This window comes from Drosophila takahashii, chromosome 2R (genome assembly GCF_030179915.1).
Source record: "Drosophila takahashii strain IR98-3 E-12201 chromosome 2R, DtakHiC1v2, whole genome shotgun sequence".
Classification (NCBI taxonomy): domain Eukaryota; kingdom Metazoa; phylum Arthropoda; class Insecta; order Diptera; family Drosophilidae; genus Drosophila; species Drosophila takahashii.
Window position 1 is genome coordinate 13,019,799 of NC_091679.1, and position 24,583 is coordinate 13,044,381.

General features: G+C 41.6%; 2 protein-coding genes across 2 annotated transcripts; both read left to right on the top strand.

The window, feature by feature from the left end:
• The first annotated feature begins 346 nt into the window (after nucleotides 1–346).
• Nucleotides 347–7,461, top strand: LOC138912139 (uncharacterized). Its single transcript, XM_070211999.1, has 4 exons — nucleotides 347–1,400; nucleotides 4,016–4,633; nucleotides 4,714–6,811; nucleotides 6,867–7,461. The coding sequence occupies exons 1-4, from the start codon at nucleotides 347–349 to the stop codon at nucleotides 7,459–7,461; spliced, it is 4,365 nt and encodes a 1,454-aa protein (XP_070068100.1).
• Nucleotides 7,462–14,350: 6,889 nt separating this feature from the next.
• Nucleotides 14,351–15,305, top strand: LOC138912140 (uncharacterized). Its single transcript, XM_070212000.1, has 2 exons — nucleotides 14,351–14,655; nucleotides 14,711–15,305. Exons 1-2 carry the CDS (start codon nucleotides 14,351–14,353, stop codon nucleotides 15,303–15,305), a joined length of 900 nt encoding a protein of 299 aa, XP_070068101.1.
• The last annotated feature ends 9,278 nt before the right edge of the window (nucleotides 15,306–24,583 follow it).

A 24,583-nucleotide genomic window follows, 5' to 3' on the forward strand; every position in this document is an offset into this window, starting at 1 on the left:
TTTAATACATATATTTACCCGTAGAATAAAATAATTTTAAGATCTTTAATATCCGTGTTGAGGAACCCTATAACAAATCATAATAATTTGGTATATTTTATTTTCCCTCTTGAGATGGTCTGGTCTTGCTATTTCTCTCTCTCTCTCTCTCTCTCTGTTGTTTCTGACCACGAATAGTCGACATGAAATAAAGCATTCATTCTTATTGTGAAATAATTGTGTATTATTCGATCAACCCAATTCGAAAGTGGTCTTACAAACCATTTAGCGTGATCTATTCACCATCATTGTGTGGTCCTTCGAGAGCCGGAATACTTCCGCATCTTTATAATTGAATCTGCACACCATGGAGCAACAGACGCTTAAACGGCTTATCCAAGAACGTGGTCGGCTAAAGGCTACCATAACTCGCTTGGTGAGTTACATCGAGAACCCACCTCCACAGAGCACTTACTCCGGAGTCGATGCCATGCTGGAACGGCTAAATCAAGCATTCAAAAGCCTTGAGGAGGTCACCGACGAAATGCACTTGTACGATAATGTTGAGGGTTTCGAGGATCCTACCGAAGACTTCCAAACGTATGAGGAGAAGTACTTGCACGCGCTTACCTTATTCGCGTCGTTTAAGAGCGATCTTCAGCCAAGCGCCATACCGCAAGCGGATCACAACATGGCCACATTGCTGCAACAGCAAAGTGAGTTCCTTCAGCGACTTTCTGAGAACGGAACATCTTCCTTGGCCACGCCGCCGCCTGCTGCAGTTTCTTTAACTGAAAATCCGTTGCCGAAAATCCACATAAAACCCTTTGGTGGAGACTACAAGGAATGGCCAGCCTTTAAGGATATTTACGAGAGCACCGTCCACAACAAGACTCATCTGGGAAAGATTCAAAAGTTTCACTACCTTAAATTTTTCATAGTTGGTGAAGCAGCCAATCTTCTCAGTCACATGTCCATTACGGAATCAGCTTATGATTCATCATGGGAACGCCTCAATGAACGCTATAACCGCCCAAGGCATATCGTGAACTCCTTAGTGGACACCTTCATGGAACTGGTTGCTGCCCCCAACGGCGAAGTATCTAATCTACGCAAACTTACTGATGGCGCCATTAAAATCATTCGTGGGCTAGATGCAGTTGGGGAGACCAGCCGTGACTGCTGGGCGATTCATCTTGTACTGGCTAAAATTGATCCCGACTCTAGAAGGAAGTGGATAGAGGACACCAGAGGAGCTGCGACGCCAACTGTTACAGACTTGTTTAAATTCCTTGATGATCGTTGCGAGGATTTTGAATTAAGCCAAGCTACATCGGCAATCAAACTCGATCCTGGCAGCCACACAGACAAGCCTGCCAAAACGAAGCGCGCACTTATTGCAGTGAACAGTGGCAATTGTGGTAAGTGTGGCTCTGCTGACCATCAGCTATATAGATGCTCTCAATTTCCAAATCTGAACATCGAACATCGGCGCTCCTTTGTGAAAGGAAAGTCGCTTTGCTGCAATTGCCTACGCCCTGGCCACCGATCTTCGCAATGTAAATCGAAACATTCGTGCAAGCACTGCAATGGCCGTCATCATTCTCTTGTACATCTTGTACATTGTATTTATATTATCTACATATTTATACCCGTTACTCGTAGAGTAAAAGGGTATATTGTATTCGTGCAAAAGTATGTAACAGCTAGAAGGAAGCGTTTCCGATCCCATAAAGTATATATATTCTTGATCAGGGTCACTAGCCGAGTCGATCTAGCCATGTCCGTCTGTCCGTCTCTCCGTCTCTCCGTCTGTCCGTCTGTCCGTCTGTATGAACGCTGAGATCTCGGAAACTACAAAAGCTAGAAGGTTGAGATTTCCCACACATATTCTTTGGCTTCCTACGCAGCGCAAGTTTATTTTAGCCGAACGCCACGCCCCCTCTAACGCCCACAATCGCCGACGAAAATGGGTCCTGCGCCCACATCTTTAAAGATTTCCGAAAAGTAAAAATGCAATTTTGTTGTGTATATTTATACCTATCGAAATGTAGAAGACATTTTTCAAATCGGACCATTCATTAAAAAGTTATACGCAATCAAAATTTATATATCTATCTCCCTCGCACTCCCTTTAGCTGAGTTACGATTATAGTCAGGACACCAACACGAGTACAGCGTTCGCTTTAGCTGAGTGACGGGTATTAAATAGTCGGGACACCAACCCGACTATAGCGTTCTCTCTTGTTTTTGATATTTTCAGCACCCACTTTTATATATTGTAGAAAAGACAGCATAACATAAGCTAGGGATAGTTTACAGGCAATACATTCAATAGGCCGTGCAAAAACAAGCAAAATGAATTAATTAAATTTCTTTGAAATACAAAAACAAATTTAAAGCCATTTAGAAACCCGCAAGCAAACGAATTTTACGCGGCATTTTACGCCGCTAGGAGCAGATCAGTAGCAGAAATTTAGTTTAAGTAGTTTTAAGAGAATAGTTTTAGCCATCAAGAGAGAAGGTCATTAGCAGGAGAACATGCATTAGAGCAGAACAGTCCCTTCTTCCCATTTTCGTTTCCCTTCCCTCTCCCATGTTTTAACCACTAAAGATCAGTTAAAGTAAATTGTGAGAGTACCGTTCCGCTTTAGATTGCGTGAGCAAGGCGAGCGAGAGCAACTTAGCTCTCTTAAGTAGTTGATATTCTCTTTCACAGGCCCGTCGAGAAGCGCTTCATCGTGGGAAACAAAGTGAGTTAATTGCAACGTCTTACTCTTACAGAATTTCAACTACCTTTATTAAAAATAATAAAAATAAATAAAGCCGACTCAAGCAGTCTAAGTGAATTAAAGTCATCAAACATAAAAAAAAACAAACATGAAAATTTAAATCTTTAAAATGCTATACTGAAAAAAAACTAAATCCAATTCCATAAATTTTCTCCCATAAAACCCAACCCACAACTCCCTGTTCTTAAAATTTAAAAATGAAAGCCACAAAAACAATGGCATAAGTTTACATAAGTTTACCCGCTCTCTATATTTGTATTGTTTCATGTAAAATCTAGATGTTATATACATGAGCACAGAAATATTCAGCGATCGCTAAATTTAATTTTTATTCATTAAATTCGCATTTTTAGTTTCAATCTATATGTTAATCATTTCTTAGGTTCCTAATGAACTTGTTTAGAATTAATTTTTGTCATTCAATAGGATTATTCTATGTTTAAAAATAAAATGTATAATGTTCTCTAAAGTTGAGTAGTGTCAATAGGGAAGCCATGCGTCGTCGAATGTTATCTGTCGTGTAAAGTGTAGTCGCCTTTTAGGGATCACCATAAATGTAGCTGGTCAACGGTGATCATGGTAGGGAGGGCAAGTCAGCACAAACAACCGCTGGCATAAAGGCACTACATCCTTGTTCGTCCTTGTCGGTCCTGTATTAGTTAACAGTCCGGTTTAGTCCTCGGAGATTCCTCATTTAGCACGCGAATTAATAAGGATTTATTGTAAAGAGCAAGTAGCTGCGTTTAATATATCCCCGACCCCCTCTACTGGAAACCACAGCCGGAACCAGCGCGTGCTCAACGTAGACTACCCTACCATCTGCTCTCAAAACGCGAAGTACGTGGTTCGCGACAGTCACCGGGACTCAAAAGAAGCACATTGCCCAAAGCTTTGGTGTATGTCCAAAACACTAAAGGTTCTTACACAATTTGCCGTGTGCTTTTGGATAGCGGTTCTGAGCTGTCATACGTTTCTGAACGATGCGTCAACGCACTTTGGCTCGCACGTTCACCCTCAAGATTACTAGTTTCCGGAATATCTTCCGTCAAGGCCGAAACTACTAGAGGATTGGCAACGCTGCATATCAAATCAATGGTGTCACTGCATACGATTTTTGTCGCAGCCCATGTGCTGGGCAAAATCACTTCATCACTTCAACGGGACGACATTGACGAAACAGCTTTTAAGGATCTACGATGGACTCCAGTTAGCCGATACATCGTTTAACACATCTTCACCAGTAGACATTTTACTGGGAAATGAACAAATTTGGTCCGTTCTGTCAGGTGATAAAAAATATGACACCGATGGAAATATTATTGCCATCAGCTCGATTTTTGGATGGATAATCACTTCCGTTGCAATGCCGCATCCATTAACTGCCAACACGCTCGTGACTACTGTTGACATAAACGCCTCTCTTCAACGCTTTTGGGAGATCGAGGATAACACTGACCACAAACAACAAGACCCTTCGCACGAAAAAGTGGAGCAGCACTTTTTGACCACACATTCCCGAGACCCAGACGGCAAATACATCGTTAAATTGCCTTTCAAACACGAAAGCCGAGAGTTTGGAGACAGCCTGCACGGCGCTGGGTCACGCTTCTATGCTGTGGAACGTCGCCTACAGCGTGATATGGAGCTACGCAAGCAATATTCAAAATTTATGAACGAATATCTAAGCCTAGGTCATATGCGTAAGCTGGCCCCAGAAGAATGCAATACATCAGGCAAAACGTTTTACATGCCACACCACCCAGTTCTAGGAAAGAAGCTGCTCGTGGTATTTGACGGGTCATTTGAAGACGTAAACGGCCACGCTCTAAATGATGCCTTACACATTGGGCCCAGCATTCAACGTAACCTTTTTCACGTATGCCTTCGCTTTCGAATGCACAAGTTTGTGTTTTCGGCGGAAATAGTCAAAATTTTTCTCCAGATCTGCACCGCAACTTTCAACGGATCGTATGGAGAGATGCCCCGAATGATCCTCTTCAACACTTTCAACTCTGCACAGTTACCTATGGAACAAGCTGTGCACCGTTTCTTGCTGTCAGGGTACTGGAACAACTAGCGCGAGACCACCAGGATGAGTTTCCCACAGCATCAAAAATTGTGCTTGAGGACTTTTACGTTGACGATGTCCTTACTGGCGCAGAAACTGAAGACGAAATACTTAGCCGCCGCGACGAACTCATCCAGCTGATGTCCAAGGCTAAGCTTGAGCTTGGCAAATGGGTGTCCAACAGCAGCCGCCTCAGCCACACCATACAAGAGGAGCTCCCAATAACCAGTGCGGTGAAGGTTTTAGGAATGCATTGGAATCCCCAAGACGACGTCCTGTCCTACAAGACTTCACTTTCCACGGAACCAGAAGCTACTAAACGGCAAGTATTGTCAGATGTCTCACGAATTTTCGATCCTCTAGGTATTCTGGCGCCTGTGGTAGTACAGTTCAAAATCCTTTTCCAAGAACTTTGGCTACTTGACCTGGACTGGGATTCAAAGCTCCCACCGAAGCTGGCTGAGTGGTGGCAGACCTGTCGCGACGATATTAACTGCATAACAAACCTAAGCATTCCACGTTTTGTACCCAGCGAATCGGGAAAAATCGAATTACATGGATTTTCAGACGCGTCTATAAAGGCATATGCCGCTGTCGTATACAGCCGTGTAAGCAACGCAGACGGCACCTGCTGGGTGTCACTTATGGCAGCCAAAACACGTGGTGCGCCACTGAAGCAACAAAGTCTTCCTTGGCTGGAACTCTGTGGAGCGCTATTGCTCACTCGCCTTCTCCGAGCTGTTAAGGAGGGCTTACAGCACAAGGACATAATTGTGCATGCTTGGTGCGATTCCACGATTGTCCTTTCGTGGCTGTCGCACACCCCATCAAAGCTGAAAACCTTTATTGCCAACCGTACTTCGGAGATCCTGGATGTCATACCACGCAGCGCATGGCATCACGTTGGCTCAAAAGATAACCCGGCTGATTGCGCATCGAGGGGAATGCTAGCAGCCAATCTCATGAGCTATGAGCTGTGGTGGAAGGGTCCACATTGGCTACACCATAACGATCTACTTGCTTCAAAGCTTCGTAGTGGCAACAATCCCAACACAATTTTGGACACGCCCGTTATGGAAGGGCTGAAATCCTCTTCACTATGCAGCCGTATTGAATCTAAACCTGAAGCGTCCCCGATTGAGTGTCTATCGCTTCGAGTTTCTTCCTGGACCAAGCTGATTCGCTGCACTGCTTATGTTCTTCGCTTTATGAATCGAAGCAGAATGAAGAAGCGGATTCCGTCAAGCCTCACACTCACGTTTGAGGAAATCAGCGAGGCCCGCATATATTGTCTCAGGCACGCTCAAGAAGGCTTCTCATCCGATATACACCTGTTGAAAAGGGGAAAAGCTGTTGCAAATTCGTCAACACTTCGAACACTTTCACCCATGGTTTGCAAGAACGGCCTGCTTCGTGTAGGTGGATGCCTCTCAAACTCGCTACTACCGGAGGAAGTCATGCATCCAATTATTCTGCCAAAAGGTCATCGCATTTCTGTGCTTATTTTGGAGCACGAGCACAGGATACATCTTCATCCAGGTGTGACAGCACTTTTCGTCATCGTTCGGCAACAATATTGGATAGTTGGCGCACGCAACATGATTCGCAAGCTTACACATTCTTGTCACAAATGTTTTCGCCAACGCCACAAAACAGCTGATCAATACATGGCGGACTTGCCAGCTGTTCGGGTACGTCAAGCATATCCATTTGAAAATACTGGGTGCGACTATGCCGGACCGCTTCTGCTCAAGGTGCACAAGGGAAGGAATCCACGAAAGGAAAAAGGATACATCTGCCTATTTGTCTGCCTAGTGAGCTCCGCAATTCATTTGGAGTTGGCTACAGATCTCAGCACGGAGACATTTCTCGCTACACTTCGTCGTTTTATCTCCCGTCGAGGCAAGTGTACCCACATCATCAGCGACAACGGTCGCAACTTTGTGGGAGCTAAGAAGGTGTTAGACGACATGTATAAGCTCATCCTGTCACAGCAGCATAACACAAGTAACTCAATCGTTGGCCAGCGAGGGTATCAAATGGAGTTTCATACCACCGCACGCACCCCACTGGGGCGGAAAATGGAAATCAACTGTTCGCTCCGTAAAGCTTCATCTGCGTCGTGTCATCGGGAATTCCATCCTCACATTTGAGCAGATGCACACCCTTCTGGCTCAAATTGAGTGCGTCGTCAATTCACGCCCTCTCTTCGCTACGTCAGACACCGAGGTTTCCTACTTGTCACCCGCACACCTGCTGATTGGACGCCCTTATACATCAGTTCCAGAGGGCGATCTTGGCCACATAGCAGTTAACCGACTGGATTACTGGCAAAATGTACAGGCAATGCTACAAGGCTTTTGGGAGAGATGGCATCAGGAGTACCTCACTACACTTCAACAGCGCCCTAAGTGGAATACGGAGAGGAAGAACGTTGCTACTGGGGATATGGCGATCATCAAGGATTCAAATACACTCCCCGCTGCTTGGGCTTTGGCGCGCGTAATTGAAGTCTATCCGGGCAAGGACGGGCTGGTACGCGCCGTAAAGCTGCGAGCTTCATCAGGAGAACCTGTTAGACCCATTTCTAAAATTGCCATTCTGCCTAATTCAGAAACTTAGTTTCAGGGTGGGCCGGGATGTTGAGGAACCCTATAACAAGTCATAATAAATTGGTATATTTTATAGCATGTAAGATTTTCTTTCTTGAGATGGTCTGGTCTTGCTATTTCTCTCTCTCTCTTGTTTCTGACCACGAACGGTCGACATGAAATAAAGCATTCATTCTAATTGTGAAATAATAGTGTATTATTCGATCAACCCAATTCGAAAGTGGTCTTACAAACCATTAAGCGTGATCTATTCACCATCAATCCGTAATCATTATACCCGTTACTCGTAGAGTAAAAGGGTATATTAGATTCGTGCAAAAGTATGTAACAGGTAGAAGGAAGCGTTTCCGACCCTATAAACTATATATATTCTTGATCAGGATCACTAGCCGAGTCGATCTAGCCATGTCCGTCTGTCCGTCTGTCTGTCTGTCTGTATGAACGCTGAGATCTCGGAAACTACAAAAGCTAGAAGGTTGAGATTTTCCACGCATATTCTTGGGCTTCCTACGCAGCGCAAGTTTATTTCAGCCGAGTGCCACGCCCCCTCTAACGCCCACAATCGCCGACTAACGATTTTAAAATGTGTCTGTCGCCCACACCTTTACAGATTTCCGAGAAGTATAAATGCAATTTTGTTGTGCTTATTTATACCTATCGAAATGTAGAAGATATTTTTCAAGTCGGACCATTCATTAGAAAGTTATACGCAATCAAAGTTTCTATATCTATCTCCCTCGCTTTCCCTTTAGCTGAGTTACGATTATTAGTCGGGACATCAACCCGAGTACAGCGTTTGCACTCCCTTTAGCTGAGTGACGGGTATTAGATAGTCGGGACACGAACCCGACTATAGCTTTCTCTCTTGTTTTTTTCTACAAATAATCCAACGCATAGAGCAAAATGCATTGCTTTAAATGTTTTAGGGAATTTTCTAGCCTTCGATAGCTTATGCTTACATTTTAAGCATCATCACAATTTAAAAGAAGTAGACAAATATAAATGTATCGAATTAAAATGCGATTAGAAGTTTTCTTCTTTTAGAACATTTAAAGCTCACCTTAAGAGGCATATAAATCTTAAATCAGTCTCCAAAAACGAACAAGGATCAGATGGCAACGTTACATTAAAAATCTGCAGCACTGAAAGTAATTGTATTGACGACCCTCCGACTTGTTCTCAAGTTGAAATCACTGCAGAATCTTTTTCTGATTAATCATTTAGACAAATAATTAAAAGTTTTAAATCAAAAATTTTAGCCATAACTAAATTGCATGCAAAAGATAATTTTTGCAGAAAAGACGTTTTATTTGTTCAGAACATCTTTGAGGAGGTTAATACAACCATTGTAGACTCATTTAAAGACTTATTTTTAGATAAAATTTCATCCGAAACTCGTCCTCAAGCCAAATCGTTTTTAGACTACTGCTGCATGCGTTGGGACTGAACACCTGTTTTTAAAAAAACTTATTAGTGACAGATGTTTTGAAATGCCCACAGTTTTTAATGTAAGCAATGAATTGCAAGAAGTGCATCAAAATTACAAGCCGACTATTGCACCATCTAATATAAAGGGGTCTATTATGCCAATTATATTTCAAATAAAACAAGAGAGAACGTTATAGTCGGGTGCCCCGACTATCAGATACCCGTTACTCAGGTAAAGGGAGTGCGAGGGCGATGGAGATAGAGATAGAAAACTTTGATCACGAATAACTTTTTAACGAATGGTCCGATTTAAAAAATTTCTTCTACATTTCGATAGGTATTGATAACCACAATAAAACTGCATTTTTACTTTTCCAAAATATTAAAATTTTTAAAATCGTATATAAGCGATTGTGGGCGTTAGAGGGGGCGTGGCACCATTTTGAAACAAACTTGCGCTGCGTAGGAACTCCTAAAATCTGCATGCAAAATGCCAATCTTCTAGCTTTTATAGTTTCCGAGATCTCAGCGTTCATACAGACAGACAGACGGACAGACGGACAGACGGACAGACGGACAGACAGACGGACAGACGGACAGACGGACATGGCTAGATCGACTCGGCTAGTGATCCTGATCAAGAATATATATACTTTATGGGGTCGGAAACGCTTCCTTCTCCCTGTTACATACTTTTGCACGAATACAATATACCCTTTTACTCTACGAGTAACGGGTATAAACATTCTTTGAGCTGCTATAGACTTGATGAAAAACAAGAGAGAACGCTATAGTCGAGTTCCTCGACTATTAAATACCCGTTAATCAGCTTAACAACTTTAATATAAATATGCCTTCTTGTATGTTTTTTGCGCCCCTCATTTCAAATAATTTACGTGAATACAAATGTGACCAGCTTTTTTCCAGCACCAGCTGGAGTGTTGAACACGCGGCGACTGCGCCATCTATGGCACGGAATTGGTACTATTTATACACAAAACTGTGGGCGACACGGCTTTTTGCGGTTTGTGGTCGTTAGAGGGGGCGTGGCACCTTGATAAAATAAACTTGCGCTGCGTAGGAAGCCCAAGAATATGTGTAGGCAATCCCAACCTTCTATCTTTTGTAGTTTCCAAGAGTTTCCAGACAGACAGACAGACAGACAGACGGACAGACGGACATGGCTAGATCGACTCGGCTAGTGATCCTGATCAAGAATATATATACTTTATATGGTCGGAAACGCATCCTTCTAGCTGTTACATACTTTTGCACGAATACAATATACCCTTTTACTCTACGAGTAACGGGTATAAATATGAGGGAAACTTTAATCTAAGCCATTATGTAAAAGGAACTTCTTTCAAAGGAAAAGTTTCCAACTTTGAAAAAAAAAACGATATTCCAATTTTCTTATTTTTGGATGGTTTCGAAGTGAACAACCCCTTAGGAAGGACAATATATGTGGGGTATATTACACATTTCCTGTGCTTCCTCAGCATCTACTTTTTAAATTGGATTTTGTATTTGTTGCTGCCTATTTTAAAAGCAAATACGCAAAAAAATATGGCAGTGACCCCTTCCTTAAACCTTTAGTTGACGTTTTTAAAAGTCTGGAACAAACTGGAATAGAAATAAGTACAAACGAGGGTCCGATAAAAGTTTACTTCAGACTTTGCAATATTTTTGGGGATAATTTGGGCCAAAACTAATTACTCGGTTTTACGACGTCATTTAAAGCCACATTTTATTGTCGGTTTTGTACACTTTCTAAGGAAAATACTGCAAAGGAAGGTGTTGCTTTACCAGAGCATTTAAGAACTAAGGAGATATATGAGAACGCTTTGGCTTTAAATGATACAAAAGCAACAGGCAAATTTGAAAGCCTTACAAATAACCTCAACAATTCAATCCCAACGTCTTCGAATATCAACAAGGAAGCTAGCAATATCAACAAAATCATTCTCCAAAGTGCGTACAACAGTATCCCACATACCAAACCTCCGAAATCTCACCACAATGTCCCCTGGTGGAATAAAAAACTAGAAGCTTTAAAGAAAGAAAAAATTAAGGCCTGGAGGACCTTTAATGAGAAATGTCAACAAATAACCTAATTAATTACAAAGGACTAAACGCCCAATACAGAACAGAAATAAAAATAAAAACAAAGCAGACAGCCTGTTTGAACTCACCTCTACAATCACACCACAATCCAAACCAGAAGCAATTTGGAGCAAAATAAGAAAACTCTGCGGCCTTCACAAAGCCACAAAAATCCATGCGATTCAAAGCAATAGTAATAACAACCTTCTAACCTCCCCGGACGAAATTGCAGACGCTTTCGCAACTTTCTGGTCGCTTCGCTCAGAGGACACACAGTTCTCCACGAGCTTCATTGAAGAAAAACAAAAATTCATCTCATCAAACCATGTTAACCCCACAAGCAGAACAGTCGCCTTTATGGAACAGGATATAAACTTCATTGAATTCTCAGCAGCCTTAAACAGCCTAAAAGGACATACACCACGACATGATACTATAAATTACCCAATGATCAACACGTCTCAAAAGCAGTAAAAACTAGAATCATTAGCTTCTTTAACAATATCCTAAGATCTCACATTCCACAAACCTACAAAACAAGCACCATAATCCCAATACACAAATCAGGTAATGATAAAACCATAATTGAATCTTACAGGCCAATCTCCCTCAATCCCTGCCTATCAAAAACCTTAGACAAAATCATTTTAAAACGGTTTTGGTGGTTTGCTGCATCCAACAAGCTACTAAATAGTCGTCAACTTGGATTCAAAAAGGGAAAATCTGTTATGGACTGTCTACTTTACCCAGACGCGCCCTTACGGAAAAGAGACACCTATCCATCATATCCCTCGACTTCGCCAAAGCTTTTGCAAAAATGGGTCTTCATACAATAACTAAACAACTTTCGGAATGGGGCTGCGGCCCTGTGATAACCAACTACGTCGCAAACTTTATGTCCAATAGAAAAATTCGGGTAAGAGCCAATGATAGCACGTCAAGGATACACCCACTACACAACGGCATCCCGCAAGAATCTCCACTTTCGGTCATCCTATTCCTGATTGCGTTTAACAGCCTCTCAGAGATTGTAGACACATAGCATATGCAGATGACTTCAACATCTTCATTAATCTAAAGAAACCCAAAAATGCCTCGATAAATCTTGATACTCTTTTAACGAGATTAACGAATGGTGTCAGAAATCAGGGGCCATGCTCTCTATCTCAAAGTGTAAGCACATACACATATGCAGAAAGAGACTTTGCTCATGCCAGGTTTCTACACAAGGTACCAACATCAAAACTATTAATGAACTGACTCTATTAGGCGTAAATTTCGACTTTAGATACAAATTCAAACCGCACGTTAAGAAATTACAAAAATCAATAGACAAATCACTAAACGTAATAAAATGCTTATCGAGCAGAAAATACAATAGCAATCCCCATACGTTAATTGAAATCGTTAGAAGCCTATGCATCTCCAAAAAAGACTACGCTCTGCCCATATACGGGACCTCACCCAAAGCTACAATAAAACCGATTAAAACTCTACTCAACTCAGCCCTAAGATCAGCACTAGGAGCCTTTTGCTCTACGCCCACATACAACCTCTACCTTGAAGCAAACATCCAAACAATAGAAAATAGAAATGAGTACTTAAAAGCAAAATCCATCCACACCATCTTACAGGCCAAAGACACCCCTCTAAATCAAATCATACAACGGATCTACAAGAAGAAAAATAAAAAATACAGAAAATCTACAATCAACAAATGCATAAATAGCTGTCAGCATTTAGATATCCCTATTTCACCTCCCAACAAGCTCAAACCATCAAAACCTCCCTGGCTTATGGATACAAGCTTAATAGACACCCAATTAAGCAGCGCAAAAAAATCATCCACAAATAAGGAAACTTACACACAATTTCTGGAAATCAAGAATAACCTGACGAACCAGAATTTTAGCTTCCTTTATACTGATGGATCCAAAAGCCAAGAAATAATTGGCCTAGCAGTTACCTCAGAAAAGGAGGTTATTAAAAAAGCCATTCTACCGAATTACTCATCGGTATTTACAGCAGAGGCAATTGCAATCCTGGAAGCTATTAAAATAGCCACAAAAAAAAAAGGGGGAAAACTTGAATTTGTTCAGACTCACTTTCAACATTGGAAGCTATTCTAAACATTAACAATGAGTCATTCTTTATTTCAACGATCGGAGATTTACTCATAAGAAAAAAGACAAAAATCAAACTGTTATGGGTCCCCAGTCACATTGGGATAAAAGGTAATGAATGCGCCGATGCAGCAGCTAAGGACGCAATAGTATCACCCCTAATCACCATTCCGAATGTAAACCGCACAAACATCAATAAACACCTAAAAACCAACCGCCTGAAAAATCAGTCAAATATTCTCGATAAAGCGTCCCCTTGGTACAAAACATAAGTCTAACAACGAAAAACATCAACGACTACACCAAAAACTCACAAACTAGCAACTTACCAAGAAGGGAGCTTACCAAAATCATCAGACTGCGCCTAGGACACTCAAGACTGACCCATGAATACCGATTCTCCCAACCAATAAATAGCCAATGCCGATTCTGCACCACCGACACCATATCAATGTCATACCACGCAGCGCATGGCATCACGTTGGTTCAAAGGATAACCCTGCCGATTGCGCATCGAGGGGAATGCTAGCAGCCAATCTCATGAGCTATAAGCTGTGGTGGAAGGGTCCACATTGGCTACACCATAACGATCTGCTTGCTTCAAAGCTTCGTAGTGGCAACAATCCCAACACAATTTTGGACACGCCCATAATGGAAGGGCTGAAATCCTGTTCACTATGCAGCCGTATTGAATCTAAACCTGAAGCGTCCCCGATTGAGTGACTATCGCTTCGAGTTTCTTCCTGGACCAAGCTGATTCGCTGCACTGCTTATGTTCTTCGCTTTATGAATCGAAGCAGAATGAAGAAGCGGATTCCGTCAAGCCTCACACTCACGTTTGAGGAAATCAGCGAGGCCCGCATTTATTGTCTCAGGCACGCTCAAGAAGGCTTCTCATCCGATATACACCTGTTGAAAAGGGGAAAAACTGTTGCAAATTCGTCAACACTTCGAACACTTTCACCCATGGTTTGCAAGAACGGCCTGCTTCGTGTAGGTGGATGCCTCTCAAACTCGCTACTACCGGAGGAAGTCATGCATCCAATTATTCTGCCAAAAGGTCATCGCATTTCTGTGCTTATTTTGGAGCACGAGCACAGGATACATCTTCATCCAGGTGTGACAGCACTTTTCGTCATCGTTCGGCAACAATATTGGATAGTTGGCGCACGCAACATGATTCGCAAGCTTACACATTCTTGTCACAAATGTTTTCGCCAACGCCACAAAACAGCTGATCAATACATGGCGGACTTGCCAGCTGTTCGGGTACTTCAAGCATATCCATTTGAAAATACTGGGTGCGACTATGCCGGACCGCTTCTGCTCAAGGTGCACAAGGGAAGGAATCCACGAAAGGAAAAAGGATACATCTGCCTATTTGTCTGCCTAGTGAGCTCCGCAATTCATTTGGAGTTGGCTACAGATCTCAGCACGGAGACATTTCTCGCTACACTTCGTCGTTTTATCTCCCGTCGAGGCAAGTGTACCCACATCATCAGCGACAACGGTCGCAACTTTGTGGGAGCTAAGAAGGTGTTAGACGACATGTATAAGCTCATCCTGTCACAGCAGCATAACACAAGTAACTCAATCGTTGGCCAGCGAGGGTATCAAATGGAGTTTCATACCACCGCACGCACCCCACTGGGGCGGAAAATGGAAATCAACTGTTCGCTCCGTAAAGCTTCATCTGCGTCGTGTCATCGGGAATTCCATCCTCACATTTGAGCAGATGCACACCCTTCTGGCTCAAATTGAGTGCGTCGTCAATTCACGCCCTCTCTTCGCTACGTCAGACACCGAGGTTTCCTACTTGTCACCCGCACACCTGCTGATTGGACGCCCTTATACATCAGTTCCAGAGGGCGATCTTGGCCACATAGCAGTTAACCGACTGGATTACTGGCAAAATGTACAGGCAATGCTACAAGGCTTTTGGGAGAGATGGCATCAGGAGTACCTCACTACACTTCAACAGCGCCCTAAGTGGAATACGGAGAGGAAGAACGTTGCTACTGGGGATATGGCGATCATCAAGGATTCAAATACACTCCCCGCTGCTTGGGCTTTGGCGCGCGTAATTGAAGTCTATCCGGGCAAGGACGGGCTGGTACGCGCCGTAAAGCTGCGAGCTTCATCAGGAGAACCTGTTAGACCCATTTCTAAAATTGCCATTCTGCCTAATTCAGAAACTTAGTTTCAGGGTGGGCCGGGATGTTGAGGAACCCTATAACAAGTCATAATAAATTGGTATATTTTATAGCATGTAAGATTTTCTTTCTTGAGATGGTCTGGTCTTGCTATTTCTCTCTCTCTCTTGTTTCTGACCACGAACGGTCGACATGAAATAAAGCATTCATTCTAATTGTGAAATAATAGTGTATTATTCGATCAACCCAATTCGAAAGTGGTCTTACAAACCATTAAGCGTGATCTATTCACCATCAATCCGTAATCATTATACCCGTTACTCGTAGAGTAAAAGGGTATATTAGATTCGTGCAAAAGTATGTAACAGGTAGAAGGAAGCGTTTCCGACCCTATAAACTATATATATTCTTGATCAGGATCACTAGCCGAGTCGATCTAGCCATGTCCGTCTGTCCGTCTGTCTGTCTGTATGAACGCTGAGATCTCGGAAACTACAAAAGCTAGAAGGTTGAGATTTTCCACGCATATTCTTGGGTTTCCTACGCAGCGCAAGTTTATTTCAGCCGAGTGCCACGCCCCCTCTAACGCCCACAATCGCCGACTAACGATTTTAAAATGTGTCTGTCGCCCACACCTTTAAAGATTTCCGAGAAGTATAAATGCAATTTTGTTGTGCTTATTTATACCTATCGAAATGTAGAAGATATTTTTCAAGTCGGACCATTCATTAAAAAGTTATACGCAATCAAAGTTTCTATATCTATCTCCCTCGCTTTCCCTTTAGCTGAGTTACGATTATTAGTCGGGACATCAACCCGAGTACAGCGTTTGCACTCCCTTTAGCTGAGTGACGGGTATTAGATAGTCGGGACACGAACCCGACTATAGCTTTCTCTCTTGTTTTTTTCTACAAATAATCCAACGCATAGAGCAAAATGCATTGCTTTAAATGTTTTAGGGAATTTTCTAGCCTTCGTTAGCTTATGCTTACATTTTAAGCATCATCACAATTTAAAAGAAGTAGACAAATATAAATGTATCGAATTAAAATGCGATTAGAAGTTTTCTTCTTTTAGAACATTTAAAGCTCACCTTAAGAGGCATATAAATCTTAAATCAGTCTCCAAAAACGAACAAGGATCAGATGGCAACGTTACATTAAAAATCTGCAGCACTGAAAGTAATTGTATTGACGACCCTCCGACTTGTTCTCAAGTTGAAATCACTGCAGAATCTTTTTCTGATTAATCATTTAGACAAATAATTAAAAGTTTTAAATCAAAAATTTTAGCCATAACTAAATTGCATGCAAAAGATAATTTTTGCAGAAAAGACGTTTTATTTGTTCAGAACATCTTTGAGGAGGTTAATACAACCATTGTAGACTCATTTAAAGACTTATTTTTAGATAAAATTTCATCCGAAACTCGTCCCCAAGCCAAATCGTTTTTAGACTACTGCTGCATGCGTTGGGACTGAACACCTGTTTTTAAAAAAACTTATTAGTGACAGATGTTTTGAAATGCCCACAGTTTTTAATGTAAGCAATGAATTGCAAGAAGTGCATCAAAATTACAAGCCGACTATTGCACCATCTAATATAAAGGGGTCTATTATGCCAATTATATTTCAAATAAAAACATTCTTTGAGCTGCTATAGACTTGATGAAAAACAAGAGAGAACGCTATAGTCGAGTTCCTCGACTATTAAATACCCGTTAATCAGCTTAACAACTTTAATATAAATATGCCTTCTTGTATGTTTTTTGCGCCCCTCATTTCAAATAATTTACGTGAATACAAATGTGACCAGCTTTTTTCCAGCACCAGCTGGAGTGTTGAACACGCGGCGACTGCGCCATCTATGGCACGGAATTGGTACTATTTATACACAAAACTGTGGGCGACACGGCTTTTTGCGGTTTGTGGTCGTTAGAGGGGGCGTGGCACCTTGATAAAATAAACTTGCGCTGCGTAGGAAGCCCAAGAATATGTGTAGGAAATCCCAACCTTCTATCTTTTGTAGTTTCCAAGAGTTTCCAGACAGACAGACAGACAGACGGACAGACGGACATGGCTAGATCGACTCGGCTAGTGATCCTGATCAAGAATATATATACTTTATATGGTCGGAAACGCATCCTTCTAGCTGTTACATACTTTTGCACGAATACAATATACCCTTTTACTCTACGAGTAACGGGTATAAATATGAGGGAAACTTTAATCTAAGCCATTATGTAAATGGAACTTCTTTCAAAGGAAAAGTTTCCAACTTTGAAAAAAAAAACGATATTCCAATTTTCTTATTTTTGGATGGTTTCGAAGTGAACAACCCCTTAGGAAGGACAATATATGTGGGGTATATTACACATTTCCTGTGCTTCCTCAGCATCTACTTTTTAAATTGGATTTTGTATTTGTTGCTGCCTATTTTAAAAGCAAATACGCAAAAAAATATGGCAGTGACCCCTTCCTTAAACCTTTAGTTGACGTTTTTAAAAGTCTGGAACAAACTGGAATAGAAATAAGTACAAACGAGGGTCCGATAAAAGTTTACTTCAGACTTTGCAATATTTTTGGGGATAATTTGGGCCAAAACGAATTACTCGGTTTTACGACGTCATTTAAAGCCACATTTTATTGTCGGTTTTGTACACTTTCTAAGGAAAATACTGCAAAGGAAGGTGTTGCTTTACCAGAGCATTTAAGAACTAAGGAGATATATGAGAACGCTTTGGCTTTAAGGGCCGGTTTCTCGAGTGCCGGCTAACATTTCTCGAACAGATAATGTCCCTGCTAAGGCATTTTGGCTTTCTCGAGCATAAATGTGAGAGCTAACTTTGACAGGGACTCGGAGTCCCTGTTAAGCGTTTTCGACTCGATAGAATGACAGCTGATTTCCCAAAGCCAACTATGAAGAAAAAACGAAATCACAGTTGACTTTTCCTTTGAATTATACCCAAACAGCTGATGAAATAATCGAAGCATGCCATTTTTTGCACGTTACAGTGCGTTAACAGCACTCTGTAATTGTTTCTCGTTCAGATAAATTAAAGCAGTCGAGAAAGCGGATTTGCTTTTACGAACAGTTTATCTGGTCTTAAAGTTTTTCGAACAGATAGCTATCAGGGACTTTGACAGGGACTCGAGAAAGCGGCCCTAAATGATACAAAAGCAACAGGCAAATTTGAAAGCCTTACAAATAACCTCAACAATTCAATCCCAACGTCTTCGAATATCAACAAGGAAGCTAGCAATATCAACAAAATCATTCTCCAAAGTGCGTACAACAGTATCCCACATACCAAACCTCCGAAATCTCACCACAATGTCCCCTGGTGGAATAAAAAACTAGAAGCTTTAAAGAAAGAAAAAATTAAGGCCTGGAGGACCTTTAATGAGAAATGTCAACAAATAACCTAATTAATTACAAAAGACTATTTTTAATTTTTATAATAAAAATTGAAGAATAAGACTTAAATTAAAAATTGAAAAATAAGACTTATTTTTAATTTATAAAATAAAAATTGAAAAAAAAGGTTTATCACATTTTCCCATTTGCCGAACCATACTAAGTAAGTGGTTTTTTTCCCATATTTTTTGGACGCTAATTTGGCTATCAATTTTTTTAAACTCATAACACTTATTTGCAGTCCCTGTTAGAAAGGAACCCCATTTTCATATTAAAGTCCAGTATCTATTGTCTAAAGTAAATTCGGCTATTACTATAAATGATTTAGAACTTCTATACATTGAGACCTTCAGTCTGGATTTTTCCCCACTTTTACATTGTACTAAAGTAGAAAGAGCCATAGTTTGTGCCACGGTACCCAAGACTACTGTTTATTCTAAATACTTCTCTAATGAATTTCTTGGGGAGGTTAACACCTTTGTCATCCATCTGATGAACTAATTAGATAAATAATACAATAATTGAAAAGACACACTAATATATTACCAGCTATTTTTAACTATATCTTTACCTAAGTTAATCTTTTATAATATAATAAACATTGACTTTTTAGCGGCGAGTATCTGCCTTGTGTTTGTATGAACAATCACAAGAGCCCTCAGAGCGACGTTTGTAGTCGTGAATAGTCAGCAATTTGCTGACGTGTGCACCCTGTACGGGTGGTGTTACGGTCAAGCGACAGCTAAACTTGTGGGGCAATGTAGACTGATGACCGACGGACTTTACAAAGCTTACTATTTTTCAGGCATCTTAATATTTATTCTCGTTATGTTGGAGAGGAGAAAGTCTTACCAAGAACCCACCCCATCCTGCGAGCTTATGCGGGCAAAAATTCGTGCCTGAACATCGGATGTTTTTCTCTCGGCCCAAGTCCTTTTCAGGACTAGGGCACTAATATGCCTACGTAACAGAATTGGCGCCCAACGTAAGGATTTTTCATATTCTTTAAGGAGTTAGGGTCAACCACCTAGATACATCTAGTATTACGATTGGCGAACCTATGTATGGCCTAGCTTCCATTTTTAAGAGACAGAAGTAATTGGACTACTATTAGAACAAGGGATTTAAGTAGATTAGATTTGTTTTTGTTTGGGTTAAAATTTTCTCGTAATCATAAAATGGTAAAGTCCCCAACTTCTGCGACAGTCAGAATTGAGAGGCCTCTCAATCAGAACTTTGTCGCAGAATAGAGGTATGACTTTGGGACCTTTCATTATATTTTTAAAATCATAGATAGCCTTTGCTTCTTTCCTGGGAAAATTACTGAAAATTGCCAGCGGGAACTATGAGGTGTCCTTATATAATACTATATGACTATGTGCCGATTGACACTTTTTGAAATTAACGAAAATTCAATTTAGATGTGCTTTCTGGCCGACGCTACACGACGTACTAGGCGAAGCCCGGTCGTTTGATAGGCTCGAGTCCAGAAAGAGCAGGAGCGCAGACGTTACGGTAATGCATTTAGCCATTGCGGTGAGGATTTATTGTGCAATTGTCGATCCAGGACAGAAAAGGTGGGTGGGGGAACCGACAGGAAACGTAATGCCGACGCTACACGACGTAATAGGCCAAGAGTTTGGTCGTTTGATATGCTCGAGTCTTTACGGCATCCTTTGACATATTTGGGCGGGGGACATATTTTAGTTTTTCTGGCCGACGCTACACGACGTACTCAGCTAGATGGACCGGTCGTTTGATAGGCTCGAGTCCAGAGAAATAGGAAAACTGCTGTGGATCCCGAGAATGATCGGTCGGATAGCAGCAGGTTGTGGAGCCCGAGAATGATCGGTCAAATAACCTGATTTTCGACGACTGGCGAGAGGGGGATTTCGGACAGACTTTTCTTCTAGGCGCAGCTAGTTCCCATTGTGAACGTTAAAGCTGACTAGAAGGAGAGAAGAGCTGTTAGTTCAGTGGAACCCAGTTGTGTAGAAGCTGCTAATACCTCTAGTGAGGGATATTTGTTTTTTGTTTGTGGGGCTTAAATATCGGACGGATTCTTCACAAAAGAGATACTTAGTAATCGCAAAACAGCACCCCTCAGCCGTACTAGGCCCTTAGTCAGCCGTACTAGGCTGATAGCGCGTGTGAACTTTTAGTTAAACATAGACAAGTGTAAAGTGTGAAAGACACAAGTGAACTCGCAAGTGAAAATATATTTTTGAGACAAGATAAACGAATCTTAGGCCCAAATGAAAAGGGCAAAGTAGAAAGTGATTTTCCAATCGACAACGGGAAGAATTACCCGTTCAACAACGAGAGGAGCAAATCTAGCACCCAGGAGTGCAAGTGCCGACGCCACGCCGCGAAGAACCAGTTCTCTCGACAGAGACAACCTAAGTATGTCCCGCGAGCGGGAAGAGCAAGAAGAAAATAGATCCATTGAAGACAACATGGATCAATTAAACGATACCGAAGGAGCTGTAGGGGGAGAAAATTTGCCCCTGGGTCAGCCAAAGGGACGCTTAGGTATGCTCCCGCAATATGAGCTCAACCCGACAAGCAGTTTAGAAGCTGCCGAGAGAAGAAAGCAGATAATGCGATCCGTCATAAAACAGAACAATGAAACACAGGCTGCCATGCAAGCGCAGATAGAAGCATTAAAGGAGCAAGTAGTGGAACTGCATTTCTCACAATCCATGAGGGTGGAGCAGCCAGTATTACCACCACCGTATCTTCCACGGCTCAGAAAATACTGACAACACCACACGGGACACACGAAAAATGCACAAGCTATATGACACCCGAGCAGAGTATCGCAGGCTTAAGCAGAAAGTAGTAGACACTGTAGTAAGCATACAAAACGATAACCGTTTCTTTGCCAAAACTAAAGTCGACGGAGAGGAAATACTAGCGTTACTGGATACAGGCGCTAGTGCGAATTGCATTGGCAAAGGAGCGGAAGCCTTCGTAGGGAACCGGACGCGGCCCATAAGGAAGCTTAGCGAAGAATGTGTGCGCACAGCTAGTGGCGGCGAAACTCGAGTAGTCGGAGCAATAACCCTACCCGTGGAATGGGAAGGAGAGACCAAGGATCTGGGGTTTCTGATAGTACCAGGTCTAACACAACGTTTTTATTTCGGAATTAACTTCTGGGATACGTTTGGCCAAACATTCCTTGGTAAGGAAGGAACCGAGTTTGCAGCCATCGAAGCACCACCGGAATACGATTTAATGACTGGAGACTTGGATATGAACGACCCTCCTAAGCCCGAAACCGCTTACATGCCTTATCAGCTATCTCCAAAACAACACAGTAAGCTGAGGCGAGTAATTGAGACATATCCATCATGTCTGGATAAAGGTTTAGGAAAGACCAGCTAGGAGCAGCATATAATCGAAGTAACCGACGAGGACTTGCCGATCAAGCAGCGGCATTATCCGATTTCCCCAGCCAAGCAAAAGCTGGTGTATGCCGAGCTAGATCGCATGATTGGTCTAGGTGTGATCGAAGAGAGCAACAGCAGCTGGAGTTCACCAGTGACTCTAGTCCAGAAAGGCAAGAAAAATCGCCTTTGCCTCGACGCTCGCAAAGTCAATTCCCGGACTATCAAAGATGCATACCCTGTAGCGAGCGAAGTACTTGATATATCATTTTACTTATTTACTTCATTAAATATATATGTTCATATATATACACATATTTATGCACACTTATTAATCTCAACATTTGGTTGACAACGGCCTGCATAGCGGCCATGCTAAAATGCTGACTATGCATTCCCACGGTGCCGGCTGGCTCTCGCTCACTAACACATCGAGCCAGCCGTCTCAGGGCATATATGTGTGAACGTGAATATACTAACGCTGCATTTACTTCGCCCGCTGCTCACTCAATTCTAGCTGCTAAGAATGTTCGACTTCTCAATAAAGACACTCTCGAACTGGACGTCTTCGTGATTACTTCTTTGAATTAAATCTCGTTATCACATGGCGACCGTGACAGGACGTCACAACCATGAATAAAATAAAAACATATAATTGTTATGTTTTTTTTTTACATGTATTAATTGAAAAGTGAAAAAAAAATATACAAACGAAAAGAAAAACAAAAGGAACGTATTAATAAAAGAAACAAAAACAAAAAAAAATATTTACCAAACAATAAACTGTTGTGTTGTAATTACACTTAAAACGTATTTAATTATTGTGGTGAAGTGAAGTTCCCCACCGAACACCGACAACTGCGAAATTTTTGTGAAGTGTGGCGAAGGGAAGTGCCCCGCCGAAGGAAAGAAAGTGTGGTAGACAGCCCCGTCTACTACACCACCGTTGGATAAGAATCAAAGGTGAAGAATAAAGTGCGGTAGACAACCCCGTCTACTGTGCCGCCGTTTGGATGAGAGTCGAATGCAAAGAATAAAGTGCGGTAGACAGCCCCGTCTACTGCGCCGCCGTCTGGATAAGGCGACGTGAGGAAGAAAGTGCGGTAGACAGCCACGTCTACTGCGCCGCCGATTGGAAACGGAACACGGTAGGCCTATCGCCCACTGCGTCAACGTGGGATGCGATGGATGGTATACCCGTACCTCAAAAAGATAAACCCACTCTGGAGGAGGCTCTAGAGGCACAGCCAAAGGACGGTCCCAGGCCGATCAGCATTGCTGATTACAAATCAAGGATCATTTTACGGGAGCGTCAGCGAGCCCAGGACAGGGACGAGCAGCTCACGCGCATTCCACCGACCCCAGCACCAAAAAAGCAAAGGGGTGGAAAGCGAGCTCGACTCTTGAAGGAGCGAGCCCGGATTATCGGGGACCTTAAGGAAAAAAGGCCCCAAACCAACGAGGGAAATTTAAAAGGACGGCTCAAAGAGCTAAATTCCTTACTCCACCGGGAGAAGAAGAGCGGACTAAAAAATTAGTTCACCGCTGAATTTTTTTAAGCACTGGCAACGCGTTTACGCGGGGTGCGATAGTTAAGATCATTAACAAAAAAAAAAATCATATACATCTACTAACACACAACTTTCGGTGTAAACTTAATATAAGTAAAATTATTGTAACCAGTTACTTGTGGTAATGTAAACCGAAAGTTGTGAATATTGTATAACCTCATACATAAACATATAAATATTTTTTTTATCTCGACCAAAGTCCATAATTAATATTTAATTAATTAATATATATATATTAATATATATATATATATTCAAAAAAAAAAAATCAAAATGGGTTTGTGGAGCTCCAAAGAAGCCGAAGTAAAAGAAAACACGGCTTATGTTGTAAACAATGTAGTAGTAGACCACACACCCCTTTTGAACTCAATGTTCATACTCATGATTGTTCTTACCGTTTGTACCATTATCCACGTAATCTTCAAACTACATAGCACTTACAGAAAGTGCCTTAAAAGAGACAGCCGTTTCCGCGATTACATGAGCCGAGCACAGGGTCTAGACGTCATTTAAAACAACATACATTTATTACAAAAAAAAAAAAAAATATATATAAAATAATAATATAAGTTAGTTGTCAAGGTAGTTAGAATGTCAAGAACCCAAGCTAAAATAGATTTAGTAATTCTGGCAGAACCAGATTTTTATATTAGAAATCGAATTTTATTAGCCCGAGAAAATTTACCAATGACAATATATGAATTTGAGCACAAATACATTTCAGAATTCGGACTATCTTTCTCACCCCTAATAAGTTGTAATGCAACAGAAAAAGCAATTGTATTATCAACAATCCCCGGGGTTCGCGTTATTTCTATGATAGATAACAACCAATCACTCGGGAGAATTATAAAATTCGTAGTTAGTCTAACCATCAGGCCTTAATCTAATGACTGATAGATGGAATAGGTTAGAAAAGTTCTTTATTGAAAAAAAGAACAACATATTA

Bases quoted from the DNA above. Each gene is read 5' to 3' on its own strand.
- LOC138912139 (XM_070211999.1), top strand. From the start codon at position 347: ATGGAGCAACAGACGCTTAAACGGCTTATCCAAGAACGTGGTCGGCTA. The intron at 4,634-4,713 runs GTAACCTTTTTC...ATTTTTCTCCAG, and splicing joins CATTGGGCCCAGCATTCAAC to ATCTGCACCGCAACTTTCAA. The intron at 6,812-6,866 runs GTATAAGCTCAT...ATCGTTGGCCAG, and splicing joins AAGAAGGTGTTAGACGACAT to CGAGGGTATCAAATGGAGTT.
- LOC138912140 (XM_070212000.1), top strand. From the start codon at position 14,351: ATGGCGGACTTGCCAGCTGTTCGGGTACTTCAAGCATATCCATTTGAA. The intron at 14,656-14,710 runs GTATAAGCTCAT...ATCGTTGGCCAG, and splicing joins AAGAAGGTGTTAGACGACAT to CGAGGGTATCAAATGGAGTT.